Source organism: Odontesthes bonariensis, chromosome 17, assembly GCF_027942865.1.
Source record: "Odontesthes bonariensis isolate fOdoBon6 chromosome 17, fOdoBon6.hap1, whole genome shotgun sequence".
NCBI classification, from domain to species: domain Eukaryota; kingdom Metazoa; phylum Chordata; class Actinopteri; order Atheriniformes; family Atherinopsidae; genus Odontesthes; species Odontesthes bonariensis.
In genome coordinates, this window is record NC_134522.1 from 4,833,550 (window position 1) to 4,850,411 (window position 16,862).

A 16,862-nucleotide genomic window follows, 5' to 3' on the forward strand; every position below is an offset into this window, starting at 1 on the left:
AATACTGCCAAGGAGGATATTTAAAGCTCCCTTTTGTTACTTATACCTAAACATGTCCACCAATCTTTACCCACTGGTTTTTGTTCGTGTTTGTTCATTCACAGATTTAGTTTCTTTATATTTAGGCTCAGGCACTGGACTTGTTAAGGAAGAGAACTGAGTGATTAGTGAAGTTTTTCCAGCTAATTAAGTAGATTACTGGTAGTTTATAATATTTGTTTTATTTGTGGTTAGTGGTGTGGTATTAGAATAACATAATAGTATTAATGTGGTCTTATGTGACTGCATCCCAAGTGTGCTGCAACTTAATTTTAGTTTTTATTCACTGGCTGTTTGGGTTCGGGCAGGAGATTTAGGGCACTAATTAGCACCGATGCTAACTCCCTAACGTCAAGGAACAGAAGATATGTGACAATGTGCATTTACTGCTCTCACATTTTTGTAATAAAATCATAATCCAATTAATTAAAGTCCAAATTAGTCCAATTCATACGGAGCCAATTAATATAAGTTGCCTAGCTAAGGAAACCAACAGATTGCACGAAATTTCTCTTTGATCCAATCCCCCGTCCTGAGCGTGCACGAGGCTACTGTGGGAAGGAAAAAATTCCCTTTGAACAGGAAGAAACCTCCATCAGAACCAGAACCAGGAAGGGCGGCCATCTTCCTGGACCAGCTGGGGGCTGAGAGGACAGGAAAGAGAAAACTGTGGTCAGAACTGCCTTGTCATGCACGATTCACCCTTTGTTGACATCATCCTGTGGTTCATTTTATTGTGTCTTCCATACAATAACTCATTGCTAAATGCTAAATAAAACGCCTGAAAGCAAACCTGGTGAGATGGCTTTAGTCTCTGAGAACAGTTTGTTGAATCTGTTAAAGAAGACAAACTCATCGTCACCAGCGTTGGCTTTATGGTGCAAAACAGGAAAGGAGAGCTATAAAGTTCAGAGTTTAGTCAGCTATTAGGACTGATACAACTGTTGTTTTCAGCAACTTATCTTCATCACAGCTAAACAATCACTGCAGCTGATATGAATGATTAATCAGACCAACGTTTTGTTGGAAAATAATTAGCTAATGTGAAACAACTTGAAGCCGCAGATCTGCTTCGCCCTTTGTTCTTTCCAACATAACAAGATGCACAACAAACGTGACATTTTATCGACTCGCAAAGTGTGAACGGCCCTTTAACTACTTATACTCTCCACCAGCCAGAGGTGGAGTTACATTTACATGAAAATATATATATGTATATTATATATGTTCTTGAAAAAATTATACTTCTAGGAGTAGTTTTAAATCTCTATACTTTTTACTTTTCCTTGAGTAGATGTGTGCAGCAGAAACTGTCCTCTTACTCCGCTACATTAGGCTACAATGAGCTGGTTACTTTTCTTCTTACCTCTTTGGTATTCTAAGCCTCATTATTTTTATCCCCCCGCGTACGCCTCATTTTAATGTTTTATTCTGACAGAGAGAGAGACTTCCGCCAAAGGCTCTACCACCTGACTGTGTTCCACCAATCAGACGCAGCCGTGCAGTCTGGTCACGTGACCGTACTCGATCTCAGCGGCGGGACGGGTTAGCTTTAGCATTAGCAGTCGTAGCAAACAAAGAAAGAAACAGATGAAAAGTGTCAGAACCAACGGTGGGAAATGAAGACGCAGACGAGGCCTCATACTGAAAGCATGTTTACCTTACAAAGAGGGAGAAACAGCAGCTACATTATGTGTCTTCTGTGTCAACCAAAACAAACGCACATTTCAGCAGAAACTCAACATCTAACTTGAGGAAACATGTAGCGCTAAGTTTCCTAAACTCGTTTTTTCCCCCCATGGATAGGTGAATGTTTGTTTTTTAGGTTACATATGGGTTACATATGTTTTAAACATTTCCTAAGTCTCTTTTATTTTTTATTGAAGAACTTGAATTTACCTGGATTATTTTAATTTAAGCTATTTTGTAATTAATTCATTAATTTTAATTTATTTTATCAATTGGATGAACTCTAATTTGCCTAAAGATGATTATTTAGTATTTTTGTCTGTCTGATTGAATGCTTGTGTTAACAAATAAATCAGACATTACTCAACAGTTACTCAGTACTTGAGTAGTTTTTTCACCAAGAACGTTTTTACTCTTACTCAAGTAATTATTTGGATGACTACTTTTCACTTTTACTTGAGTCATATTATTCTGAAGTAACAGTACTTTTACTGGAGTACAGTTTTTGGCTGCTCTACCCACCTCTGCCACCAGCTAGTTTAGAACTGAAGATGCCTTTCAGATGAAAGCTGAAACTTCTTCCAGTTGCATTTATTCCAGTTCTTTGGATTAGAAATTCTGCCCATAAAGACCAACGAGTCTAACTCGCTGCCTACAATGTAACCAGAGCTCTCACCGCGGTTTCAAACGGACCGAGAGGTCCACCGTAAGACTCGCTGGTGAGATTTAATCTCCCAGCTGACTTGGGAACGCCTCGATGTCTCCCCAGAGAAGCTGCAGGAAGCGACTCAGGAGAAGAAGGCTGTTGCCACGACGACCACGTTCTGAATAAACATCAGAAAATGGGATGGAGGAGGGAGCATTCCTTTACCAACTTTACTAATTGTAATCTTGAGAGAAATTATGCAAAGAAACTTACAAAAATCCTTTTGACAATTGCTAAGAAATGCATTGAAATTAAAAAGTCAGATGCCCCCAATTAAAATGTGGCTTTGTGAAATTAATATCTGTGTGCCCCTAGAGAAAATTACTTATTGGATGCAGAAAAAGAAGTAAGACTTTTTATAAAATATGGCAACAATTTTAAACTTGTGTGGGAAATCTACCAGCATCAGATTGACTCATTTCCCTGAACTCGAGCTGGTGTGGTATGATCTAAAAGCAGTGATGCTACCATTTCTATCCCTGTATTTTTGATGATTGCATAACATATTTTATTTTAATTATTACTATTATTTTTAGTATTGTTTTTTTTTTGTCTTGTCAGTTTTTATAGATAACTTTCTTCTTGAAAAATTAAAAATATATATATATATATATATATATATATATATATATATATATTAAAAAAAAAAAATATATCAGAAAATGGAGGAATGGTCGACTTTATTCCAACACCTGAAAGATTAGAAATATTTCCGGACTTCTGACATTCCACCTTTAAATAAATCAGCTGTAAACATGATGCTGATCTAAAAAACAAAGGCGGGTCATTGAGTCTGTGTTAGTTTCTTCATCAGGACAGCAGGTGTCAGCAGAACTGCGCCAAAAAAGGCAAAAACAGCTGATGTGAATGAGTGAATCCAGGTTTTAATTTCAGAGTCATATCCTCTACATTAATTTCACAAACAGATAGATGCATATGCACAAATATGAACATGAATCCAGTATAAAATACATAAAAATAGTTGAAAAAAAAGAAAATTTGTCCAGTAAAATGTGACGACTCGGCTCCGTTTCAGGGGAAATACTGTCCTGTTGACCTAAAGAGAGCACGTTTATCTGACTGATTGCTCTGCAGGTTGAATTTTTCATCAGAAACTATGACAAATACTTTTAAAAATAGAAGTTTTAAGGTTTGTCTGAAACTTTCTCTTTAAAAAGAAGTGAACTACATAGAATCAACTTGATTTATGTGCAAAAATTGTCTTAAACATGCTCAGATTTTCATCTGCATCATACTCACAGCTCCTTATAATCTGTTAACACCGAACCATTGAGTTGTTGCTGCATGGAAAAGAAAAAGTCAAAGGATAAGTGGAGATTGTAGATGTGAGCGACTGCTTGTTGGACCAATAAAGCAGCATTTTGCTTCCCGAACAAATTATAAATTATATTCCAGCTCGATTGGCCTTGATTTTAATTTTTTTTTAACATTTTCCACCTTATTTCAGGTGCAACAAACAGGTGTAGCACACATTTGTGCCCCAGTTACACCCGACTCCAGGCTGTTCCTGAAGCCCGAAAACATCCACCAAAGTCTTCTTTATTTCATTTTTTATCTTTTCATGCGAGTTCAAAAGGCACAGACGAGTGGTTCCATCTGCTATGTTGCCTTTAAATCGACTGAGCGAGTATTTAAAGAGTCTTATAAGTCTGGATATGTTACTTCAGGATTATCATGGAAGCTGAGATCAACTCAACGATAAAAACAGAAAAACAGACATACAATTCAGGGAATTACTCAACCATACCAGCAACTCTACGGCTCTAACACAGCGTGGTTACCTATGAGTCAAACCCGTCTAAAACCGCTTTACACATTATGTTTGTGCCAACATTTCCTATCTCAGGTTTTTTTCATGAAACTGTAAACAAAAGTATGTTAAAACGGATTAAACTGAAGTCTGTGGATGCACAGACGTGTTGCCGCGGCACTAAACACTAAAGAAATATGAATCATGTGTATTTATTGTAAAACCAAAGGTGGAAACTTCACTCGGATGATAAAATATGAGGATTGATTGAAAGAGTGACACCATCCTAAGGGTTAAAACAATAAAGATGTGCAAAAATCCTTCAAATTAGGAGTAAAATGCACCTTTTAAATGATAATATATAACAAAGTATACAGCAATGAACAGTTTTATATCTTCTTTTTGGCTGTATGGAAATAAAAAAAGTGAATTTCTGTCCTTTTTTACCACTTTTATAGATTTTTACAGTTTTTCTTCCCTTCTTTTTGGTTTAAGTCCTTATTGCTCCCACGTTCTGCTCATTTTCGTAGCAATTTGCTCAAACTTTGACTTTTATAGATGAGCTTTAATTGCAAAGATCAGCCACAGACGTTATTTAAAAGGTAAAAAGGAGGTTTGAGTCGAAAGATGCCGTCTACACTTTTCTTTTTTTAATAAAGTGCGAGGCGCACGTTCCTAAATCATGGCCTCACTCAGTAGAAATTAATATTTGAGTTTACGTCTGTTATCTAATTTGATGTTTAAGAGGCCATTCTCCTCTGAAGCAATGCCTTTAAATATCTCCCTGAGTTTCCTCTGTCTGCTTAACAGCACATTCCCCTCACGAAGCATCACGTGCATTCACGAATCTGCGGCTTAAATCAGCAGGAAGCACACAGATGGTACACTGAAAAAAAGTGACTTTTTGGTCAAGGAAACTCTATTAGAGTAACTGTCATAATTTCTGCCTTGTATTTTTAAGATTCAGTAAGAACTAGAGCTTCTTAAGTAAAATTGAACATTTTATTAACGTAATACATGAATTACGGGGGAAGAGTAAGTTTTACTTAGGTTTCCTCATACAATTTAAATGTTTAATAGTTGTATGTACATAAACCTAGAAATACTACATAAACTTTACTCTGAAAGTGTATCGTTAAAATCTACTAAGTTACTTCACAACAGCAAATACTACAGATATATCAAATTTAATAAAAATTTTGAGTAAAATGATGTTCCTGCCTATGAAAAACAAGTAGACTTTACTTAATTTGTTTAAATGAATATAACTTAAAACTTAGATGTAATTAAGTAAATGTTACTTAATATCTTCAAAACTGTTATGTTTTATGGTAAGTAAAATTTACTTGATATTGCAGCATTCAATCTTACTTAAATCATTTGAGTGTAAATACTTACAAAGGGGTTTTTTTTAAGTAAATCTTATGAGTTGTTTTTTTCAGTGCAGGAAGCAACACGGATGGTATTAAAATGGAGCACCTTTAACACTCCATATGGTCAGCGGGATCAGCAGGCTGCTGAGCAGAGTTTTGTTCTCTGCGTCTCTGACGCTTAACGACAAAAAGTCTAATGACGAACACGGCCACGACAGCAGCCACCGCGAGCGTGACCCAGACCCAGAGGAAGGCGCCCCCCGCCACAGAGGAGCCCTTCACCGTGTTGTTGCTGGCGGCCGGCTTCACAGCCACGGGGGTGGGGATGGGCAAAAAGTCGCTGTTCCCAGGCTTGGTGCATTTGACCTGGTCTTTGAGAACAAATCCCTCTTTGCAGTAGCACACGAAACCCCCGAAGGTGTTTTTACAGCCTCCTTCGCATGTGTCCATCACACACTCGTTTATGTCCTCGCACATTTCCCCGTTGATGATGTAGCCGTCCGGGCAGGGGCAGGCGTTGTTGCCCTCGCAGACCGCCGGGCATTTATCTTGTGCACAGTGCAGTTTGCACATGTTGGGCTTCTCGCTGTCTGGGATGTATCCTTTGAAACAGGAGCACACGTAACCCCCCTTTACATCAGTGCACGTGTGCTCACAGGGAGCACTTTTGCAGGTTTCGGTGCCCCGGATAATCGTCGGATCCGACAGTTCTTCTGCCCGGCACGCATCTTTGTGTGTGCTTCTGCACAGAAACCCATCGGTTTGGTCCGTGCACGGCCTCTCTGTCCACTCGTGATGGTTCGAAAGCGAAACGCAGCGCGGAGAGCAGAGTTTGGCGCTCTGCCTCCAGCTGTCGAGGGATGGAGCGAACGTCCAGTCGGCGTTCCCAGAGGTGGGCTCGTAGCCTCTGAGGGGGGCCGAGAGGTTGCTGCAGGATCCGGCCGGGAGACGCAGTCCGATCCAGAAGCTTCCAAACAGTTCCCCGCTCAAGATGTCAAACGTCTGCTTATCGGCCTCAGACTGAAAAGTCAGGAGTTCTCCGCCGCTGTGGCGGCACGCTTTCTCTGCCGTTTCAAAGTCCACCCTGTCCCGGGTCACGGTGATGCAGTCGTCTCCGGCACAAACGGGCCTGCAGGTGCCCGTCTGCTTTAAGCCAAAGACCGACTGAAGGAGCAGCAAAAACACAGCAGACTTAAAAATAGTCATCGTGGTTATCTGCGCTGGCACAAACGCTGTCAGAGGGAAAGTGGCCGCCTGAGTTATGCAGAACGCAGAGAGTTTGTGGCCTCCGGCTCCGGAAAACAGGGTCCCCGAAGACCAGGAAGGAAACCGGATAAACTTAGACCGCTGTTCTTTTCCAAAGCTGCGGAAAAGAACAGCGCGAATGCATGTACAAGTTCATACGTGCAGCAGCAGAGATGGGCTGGAATGGAACGGAATGATCAAAAATCCCACGAAAAAGAGGAATTACTGAGTTTTCATGAGCTTAGAGCAATTTATACAGATCAGCCGTAACATTATGACCACCTGCCTGGCGCTGAGACGCTCCGACGAGTCAGAGCACGGAGAAAAAACTGGTTTATGATGGTTACAACTTCCTCTGGGTGGGCTCAAACTCCCTGGATCTCAGGCTCAGAGAGAAAATACTTTATTCATCATTCAAATTTTTAGTATTATCTGTTGTCCCAGCTGTTCTTTGTTGTTGCTGTTTGTTTGCACTGAAAACTTCTCGAGAAACGTTATTTCATTGCACTGTATACTGTGTATATGGCTGGAATGACAATAAACCCTCTTGAATCTTGATCTTGAAATGATCACGTAGCTCAATTAAAATATTTACAATGATCGTATATTAGAATGATAATAAATAAATAAATGTACCAGTAGGTGTCACTGCTTAACAAGAACAACACGATCCATCCCTTCATCCGTCCTTACAAACAGTTTATTTAGTTTTGGTCTGATATGATACTTTAGAGCACAGTACATGTTTTATATGACACGTCAAAAAGGTTATTTATTTCACTATTCCACTTTACAACAACAAGTTTATCCGCCACCACATACTGTACATACAACATCTATCGTTAGTATTACTGAGCAGATTAAGTGCTACGTCACCTCAATGCAAGAAAACAGTACCACTGACATCAAATTTCAGGATTTCTCCTCGAGTGAACTTTGAATTTTCCTTGTAAATGGAGTATTTTTTAAAGTGTATTACAGCTTTAACTCAAAAGAGCGGCCCAGAAACGTCCTCCTTCTCAGCCTTGTGACATTAAAACACAAACAGACACGTTAGTGAGGAGGTTACTGACGTTCCCTCAGTGAAAACTTCTTTACATTTTCTTCATTTGTTGGTAAAATAAGAGGAACCGCTCAGTCCGAACCAGGCGCTCAGCTAGGGTGTTTTTAGTGGTGCCAAGGCACCACTGTGAGATAGCTCGGCACCCCCTGGCTCAGCACATTTTTAAACACATTATATTATGCATAAACACTTTTTTTTTTTTGCTCAAGGATGCATTATTTTAGTGACCATTTTATTTATTTTCTAGCATTTGTATTTTTTTCAACTTTACTCCCAAAATCAATGTTGAGTTATCTTCAATATTTGTCTCAGGCTCTCTGTTATCCCTGTCGAGCCACAGTCTTTTGAAATGAAGAGGTCAAAATTGAATGTTGTAGAGGAAAACACTACTCAAAGCAAAACTAATACGGCTCCAAAATTTATAAATGTACTAGTTCGCCTCAATTAGTGAGAAATAGTGTGCCTCTGTGAGCACTGGGGGGGCTGGGCCCCCCTAAAGACCAGATCCTAGAATCGCCCCTGGTCCGAACAATGAGGGTTAAACATCCCGAGCCCTTCAGATTCATTTCCACTTCCACAAAGCAACATTTACCATATTTTTCTGTTTTTTTCTCATCATGTTTGATCTTTACTTGCTTCTTACACTCCCTGCTGTAATGCTTTTATTTTATGTAAAGCACTTTGAATTGTTCTGTACATGAAATGTGCTATACAAATAAATTTGATTTACTGACTTTTTACAAAGACAAATCATCGACTGATGAACAATCTTGATTTATAGGTGTTGGATAACAGCGTGCAGCCCCAGCACAACTGAGATGCAAGAACATAAATTATATAAATAAACACAAACATCCTCAGGTCATAGGTCGTCCGTCAAGATGGACTCGTAAAGTTTCTCCAAGCGCGGATCCAACCCGGAGGACACCCAGCAGTATCCGTCCGCGGTGGAGTTCTTCTTCACCTCCTTCTTGGAGCGACTGCAGCGAAATATCGCGATAAAAAGCGTCACGGCGACCAACAGGAGCAGCGGGACGACCGAGCCGAGGACGCAGATCATCACCTTGTAGCTACCGGTAACCGTCTGGGCCGTAACCGTCGCCAAGGACGCGTTACCGTGCCGATCGCCGTGCGTGGCGTTGGCCGGGTGAGGCGGCGGCGTGTCGGTGTGAGGAGACTGGTGCTGGAGCTCCACCGGTCTGGTCAAAGACTCGGTGAAGCTTTCGTCTGAGGAGGCCGCCGGCGTGACGGACGGGCGCGGCGCCGGAGTCGTCCCGTTGGTCTCCGGCCGGTCGGCGCCCGTGAAGCCACCCGCGGCGTTGACGTCCACGCAGGAGAACCCGTCCGTGGACAAAGCGAAGCCGCGGCCGCAGTAACAGTCGAAGGATCCGACGGTGTTCAGGCACCCGCCCCCACATCTGGAGTGGTCGCACTCGTCCACGTCGGTGCACTCGCCGTCGAGCATCTCGTAGCCGACTTTGCACTCGCACGTGTAGCTGCCGTGCACGTTCACGCACAGGTGATCCTCGCAGGCCTGCAGCTCGCACTCGTCCACGTCACGGCAGTCCCGCAGGTTCTCCCCCAGCTGGAAGCCCTCCGGACACTGGCAGGAGAAGCCCGACTCGCCCATCACGCACAGGTGCTCGCAGGTGTCGGGCCCGCACAGGTTCTCCATCCTGCACGAGGACCCGTCCTCTCCCAGCTCGTATCCCGCTTTGCAATGGCATCGCACGTCGTCTTTTTGCTGGCGGCACCAGTGTTCACACCCGCCATTGTTGACTTTGCAACTTCGCTCTCCTGGTTCGCAGAAGGGGCCGTGATCGGTCCAGGTGAAGGCGCCGTGCGCGCCCATGCACACGGTGTAATGCGACTGGCCGTCAGGGCATAAAATATTAGCGTATGTTGCAACTGGAAGGGATTTCATGTCGCTTTTCAGGGGCTCTTTTGAGAAAGGTGGCGTGTAGGTTATGTGTCCGGGCTCCAGCAGGTCCAGAGGGCTGCACATCCCTTTAAATCTAAACTTACATGCGTACAGAGCCTTGCTGTTGCAGCCTCCATCCGTCCATCTCAGCTGGTTCTGCCCTGAAGAAGAAGCGTAATCCACCTTTACGCATCTCTCTTGTGTGCATGTGCGGCCCGGCTCCTTCTTCCAGTTGGAATAGTGGGAATTCTCCTCCCCAGATATCCACTTGAACCCTCTGAGAGTTTCGTCAGGCTGCACGCAGTCGTGTTTGTGCAGCTTCAATCCGATCCAAACTTTTTGTCCCCTGTCGTGATGTTTTTGGACCAGAGGAAGAAGTGAGCGCAGCATTTCCTCTTCGTGCCCGTCTCTGACCGTCATCAGATACCCTCCATTTTCTGTACAGCTGTTCTGGGCCTGGTAAAAGCTCAACTTCTCCATGTGTAGCGTGAAGCAGGCATTAGAGACGCACAGCGTTTCGTGCTCGGCTCCCGATAACCCGAGAAGATGCAGAAGGAGGATAAAAAACATGGAGATCGCCATAGAGATCAACAATTTAGCTGATATCCAGAGGGACCCTGGGAGATTTAGGGCAAAATGAGACCAATATGTGGTTGTCCATTCGTAGCCAAAGAACAAGTGGTGCGGGTCTGAGGCTGACGCTCATGCTCCGGCATCCTGTTTGGGCCCCAAACTAAAGACGGAAATGATGTTTAGCAGCATTTACGGGTCCTTTCTTTCTCCCCTGCTGACCAGTTCCGTTCTGAATCAGAAAACAATGAAAGGCTGAAAGGGTGTTTTGACTGGCTCTCCAGATGTCTCCGGCCCCTGTGGGCTCCAGGCTCCCCTAATTGTGGTGCCTCACAATACAGGAACACACAGGGGTCAGAGTATTATGAACACTGTGACATGAAGAATGCAACACAAAAGCTGCTGCGGTGGAGAAACCTTTGACCTTTGTTAGCGTGATGTCACAGAGAGAACAGCTGACCTTCACTTTGTTATCTACACCAGCAAAATGAACGTTCTTATTATACAAGCTGTACCACCAAATAAGGGGTCAGTTTGACTTTGTTTATCCAAATTACGGAGCAAGCTCAAGGGTTCAGAAAGAGCACTTAGAAATACAGTGTTTGGGAATGCTAATGGCTGCCACGATATGATATTTTTACAGTAGAATCCCACACATTCACAAAGCCATCGGGCCTTTTTCTCAAAGTATGAAGGTGGAGAATGTGTAACCATGACTGTGAGAAAAGACAAATAACTATTATACTTACAGTCAAAATGCAAAGTGAAACAGTTAAACAAAAGACCACAAATTACAAGGAAGGCAGGTAAGAGACACTCCTTTTATCTTTTTACCTTTATCTTATCTGCACTCTTCACTTTTAAATGAATGATTATTATTATTTTTATTTCTTTATTTTCAATGATTTTATTGCCTTCTTGTGATTTTATGTAGCTGTAAAGCACTTTGAATTGCCTTGTGTACGAATTGTGCTCTACAAATAAAATTGCCTTGCCTTTAAAAGATACGAGTGATCTTTTTTCCATTTTATTTCTGTGCTGCTCTAATATAACAGACGCTTGCACTTCATAACAAACTTTTGGGGGTATTAAGTGACGATCGTGACAAGAGTGATGCTCCAATGTCAAAAAACAACATTTTAATGGACCCTTTTACATGCATAAGGTGAGGATTGATACAGATATCATTCATTAATCTGAAAATGTATGCTGAAATACACTCATAATGTATTATTTAATCAAACATACTAACTACTGAATGTTTTCTGGCACCAGTTTAAAGTATTTTTTTAGGATAAATCAAATCAAATTTATTTGTAAAGCACATTTCATGTACAAAACAATTCAAAGTGCTTCACATAAAATAAAAGCATTGCAGCAGGGAGTGCAAGAAGCATTAAAAATACATAAAAGAATATAAAGAGAAACAAATAAAATAATTGAAATGAATTTAAAAACAAGCAACAGTCCAGATAAGTTAAAAGATACCGTGCAGAGATTTTAAAAATTCAAAATTTTATTTTAAATTTCACAAATACTATTACAGCAGCAGATTTTTAAAGTTTAAGTGACTGAATCTGACATAAATTAGCATGAACTGTTCCAAGAGCCCTGTGAAATAAGTAAATGTGTGTCCCTTCAAGCCAAAATTATGGGTATACAATATGACCAGGCAAGGGGCGGAGCCAAGAAGTGGAGTGGTCATGACCACCACCCCTAACGCCTGGACCACCCCACGTGAACCCTGTAGTCACACTGTCGTTGTATCTAAATAACTCTTATTTTATTCATTGGTCAGTTAGACTTTATTTGTAAAGCACTTTATGTACAGAGTGTAAAACCAAAAAAACATTAGAAGCATTTAAAGGAAGTATTATTTGTATTATTTTTCTTTACATCTCATTGATCTATCAAGTCCGTCCAAAATATTTATTTCTTTATTTCATCTAAAAAACACATTTGTTCAAAATAATTTTTGTCATTTGTTAATAGCTTTGTTTCTCCAATATTTCCGCTTGCATTTCTCTCCCTATTTATGTCCCCAAAACTCATTTATTTAAACGTTTTCTTTTTTACATTCTTCTATGCATTTCTGCCTCATTATGAAAAGGAGGGGGCGGTCTTTCAGATTGTGTCATTGGCTGTGTTCGAAACCGCATACTTCCATACTACATACTCATCGATCAGACAGTATGCAGAGCGTTTACCCACAATGCATTTCGCTCCTGCCCGAGCTGAAATCAGCCGGCCTGAAGCTGATTTCTCTTAAGCTCTAAACTCTGTAAACTTTAGCAACATTTGAAACATTTTCAGGCGAGAAAGTAGTCGTTTAGATCCCCAACGTGTTGAAAACCTGACAAAATACCGGCTATTTACAATTTTGTTCCCACGAATTCAGCGCTACTAAAGCTAGCCGCAGTGAGCAATGCACTTCCTGTTATTTTCACAAAATAAAATACCCGTTGCCTTTTATCATAGGGAAAGCCATTACGATACAATTGGTGCTTTTGTTTTGAAAACAGGAAGTGAACCTACCCTCGTTGTAGCTAGCTTGAAACTGACGTTTTGACAGGAAATGACGATCGGCGACGTCACGTTACGTTGCATCTTGGGTAGTTTGAGTATGAGTAGTAACCTCATGATGCATACCCAACATTTCAGAGAATCTAGTATGCATCCGGGAACTTAAAAAAAGTTGAAGTTAGTAGGAGTAGTGGGAGTAGTAGGAGAAGTAGGCGGTTTCGAACACAGCCACAGGCTCAGCTTCTCACCCATTCATCGGGCTGCAGAGATTTCAAAAGATGGCGCATTAAACCGGAAGTAGCAAGCCGCACTTCCGGTATCGAAGTTATAATAATATATTTTATTTATAACGCACTTTACATCAATTTAATGACCTCAGAGTGCTACATTTTAAAACTAGCTAAAAAAAAACAAAACAGTAAAATAGTATTAAGATTTTTCAGGCAAACCAAAGGCTTTTCTAAAAAGGTGAGTTTTCAAGCCTTTTTTTTTAAAGAATCCACAGTCTGTGGTGCCCTTAGATGGTCGGGGAGAGCATTCCACAGACTGGGTGCAGCTGAGCTTCCTGTCCAGTACAGGAGTTTAAAGCTGCGGTGAGGTCAAGAAGGATGAGAAGTGATGGAGAACCAGCGTCAGCGGTCAGTAGCAGGTCATTGGTAACCCTGACCATAGCGGTTTCTGTACTGTGGCCAGAGCGGAAACCAGACTGGAACTTCTCATACAAGCTGTTAGTGGCGAGGTGGTTGTGAAGTTGAGCAGAAACTACCTTTTCCAACACCTTTGATAGGAAAGGTAGGTTGGAGATGGGGCGGTAGTTGATAGGTGTTTCTGGGTCCAGGCTGGGCTTTTTGAGTAGTGGCTTGATGACAGCAGTTTTCAGGGACGTGGGAACATTTACAACTCAGTTAGCTTGTTATTTTAACAGACCGACATAGTTTGTGTTCTCTCAGTCGCTGCTTTATCTGCTTATAGTATAGTTCTTTGAAAAGTCTGAACTAAAAAGCCAGGCTGCACATCTAACTGCATTTAGACCGTTGTTCTGACTGTAAGCTAAGCTAGCTGCTAACGATGCTAACTTTCTCCACTTCCGGTGTCCGTGGCGTCGTTCTGAAACCGGACTCCAATTTCACAAAAACAAACTGGCCCCCCTCATTTGCATAATTAGGCAGAAATGTAAAAACGGAGACAACAACATTTAAAAAGAAAACATGTTACTAAATAGGGGAGAAATGCAAAGAGGAAATAAAGAAAAGCAATAAATAAAGTAGACTTGAAAAAAAAAAACGAATAAAAAAATCTTATGTTATTAAAATAGAAAAAATAAATCATACAGAAATAATAAATAAAGAAATGGAAAAATTTTAAAATAAAAAAATTGATGACTGAGTAACAGCAGCATGAACACAAGATTAAATTAACGCAGTTGAAAATTAAAAGCAGAAAAATTTCACGATATATATATATATATATATATATATATATATATATATATACACATATATATATACATACACATATATATACATACATACATACACATAAAAATTAATTTATGCAATATTAACTTAATTTTTCTAGTATTTACTTTTTTATATGGTTATCATATATTTTCATATTATTATTTTGGCATATTTATGGCAGTTTCAGTCCTCCCCACCACTTTCTACAGCTCAGCCGGGACAAAACAAACGTTTTGGTCGTCGGTCCTGAAGCAGACGGAGAGGAACTGTCTTTCAAACTGAAATCTCTTTATTTTAATTCACCTGAAGTAGTAAAGAACCTCCGAGTTATTTTTGATTCAAATTAAAATTTTATATCTCTCATTAAAAACATGAAGACGGGGTTCTTTCGTTCAAGGAACATTGCAAGAGTGCGACAGTTGCTCTCTCAGGCCGATGCGGAGACACTGATCCATGCTTTTATCACCTGTAGAACAGATTATTGTAACGCTCTTCTTTCTGGTCTTCCTTAAAATACTATAAATCCATTACAGCTGCTACCAAACTCAGCTCACCGTACATTATTACCACCTGTTGTGTTTAAAACTGAATGTACTGTGCCTGAGACATTCGTGTGAATCCAGAAACTTCCTGTATTTGTTTAAATGCTGGAAGTGCCCCCAAACAACAATCACAGGAAACTGAGACTCTCCTCCACCCAGTGAGCCCACACATGCAATCAAACAGTGTCGGCTTCCAAAAAATACCTGAAGACAGATTCCTCCACATCTGCCAGGTTTACGTCAACATGCCTACTTTAATATTAACTATAACTAAATCCTAAATTAAGAGTCTTTAAGGACTAATGTATCATATTTAGACATTTAGGATTTAGAAAACCATTCAGGCCTCTTGTTGTGGTTTCAAACTGTGGTCAGATTTATCCTTTTTGTTCCGATTATCCGTAAATTAATCGACTTAAATAAACAACAAGTGCTGCAAACTGAAATGATTGGACTCAGTTTATAAAAAGGCACAAAAATGTGTTAAAAGGTCTCACAGTTCTCAACTCTGCACATCAGAGCAGAATCAAAAACAAAAAGCTCTCTGGAGACCGATAATGAAACAGCGGTGGGGACGACCCTTTTCCTGTGAAGTTGGACTTTTCCTCACGTGTGACAGTGTTGGTGGTTGAGAAGGACACAGATGCGGACTTTTCAAAAATAAAGGGTGATTTATTAACAAAAAACAAAGAATCAACACAAAGCGCGCCTTAGCCGGCCGGATTCAAAAATCAAACTGTGAAAAAACAAACAAAAACACTTGGCATGACATAATATATAAATACTTATCTTTGAAAGACTTGACGTGGCGTGATGGTGCATAAGTAAGGTGCAAGGATCTCAGAAAAACTGAAAGTGATGAGTGCAGCTGATGAAAATGAGTGCAGGTGACGTGAATGAAACTAATGACCTGAGTGAGGGGGAAAAACAATGACAAGACTGAAAAGCAAAACCTGGACATAAACTGAACATCAAAACGTAAACTAAAACATAAAACTCAAGACATGAGTCCCATGGCGTGACAACGTGCGCACGTCACAGACAAGTCAGTTTACCTCGGAGGGAGTCGAATACGTTAAGTTTACTTTCTGCACGTCAGTTAAGATAATAAGGCACGACTCGTACAAAGACCTTTTAAACGTTACTGGGAAGCTAAAGTGGTTGAGCAGGTTGAGCAGGTGAAGGCTCAACCACCTGAGTCGCAGTAGGCCCCGCTCCCAACATGTGGCCCTTCGAAGCTCCTCCTTTTCTTTTCCTTTCCACTTTCAGATAAAAAAAGTCTTTAAAGAAAGATGGTGCCCTGAGTTTCTGATGATCTCCCACAGTTAGCACATTTAAATCAGGTTTAAGCAACAGCTTCAGAGAGGGTTACATTAAAATGTGCATTCATGATCAAATAAAACACTTAAAATCTGAATTATTCATATGTTATAACTATTCTGAATGAAACAGTGTCTGCTTTGATAAAATCACTTGGGTGGAATCTCCTTTTTTAGATGCCCTGCTGAGAGTTATTTCTAATTATTGTGTTACCGCAGTTAAAATAACTTAATTTGACACAATGTTCTCCATGTTTGTATTTCCATCTTATTGTTTTAGCCGACTTTACTCATGCTTGTTTTCACTTGCTGTTTAATGTTGCAGAGCTTTTTCTCTTGTGGATTAATTCTGCTTCCTGTTATTGTTTCACACTCGTTTTTGTTACCGATTGCTACATCTGCATTATGTTTGTCCTCATCTCCCTCAGAATATAAAAATAGATATATATGCTGGGTGTTTTTTTTTTTTTAAAGAAAACTTTCACATTTTAACAAGATTTCTAAAGGCTGCAGTTTAAAACTGGTCAGAGATGAAGGGAAACTGTTAAAGGGGAAGTTCGGTTTTTTTAAACCTGGACCTTATTTCTGGCATAAAATACGTTCATCTACTCACCGACAGAGGTGGGTAGAGCAGCCAAAAA

General features: G+C 40.6%; 2 protein-coding genes across 2 annotated transcripts; both read right to left on the reverse strand.

Annotated features, from left to right (window-relative positions):
* Positions 1 to 3,298: 3,298 nt before the first annotated feature.
* LOC142366519 (endosialin-like) lies at positions 3,299 to 7,061 on the reverse strand. Its single transcript, XM_075448423.1, has one exon. The coding sequence runs from the start codon at positions 6,782 to 6,784 to the stop codon at positions 5,687 to 5,689; it is 1,098 nt and encodes a 365-aa protein (XP_075304538.1). The 5' UTR covers positions 6,785 to 7,061; the 3' UTR covers positions 3,299 to 5,686.
* Positions 7,062 to 7,502: 441 nt separating this feature from the next.
* cd93 (CD93 molecule) lies at positions 7,503 to 10,523 on the reverse strand. Its single transcript, XM_075447679.1, has one exon. The coding sequence runs from the start codon at positions 10,387 to 10,389 to the stop codon at positions 8,749 to 8,751; it is 1,641 nt and encodes a 546-aa protein (XP_075303794.1). The 5' UTR covers positions 10,390 to 10,523; the 3' UTR covers positions 7,503 to 8,748.
* Between the last annotated feature and the right edge of the window lie 6,339 nt (positions 10,524 to 16,862).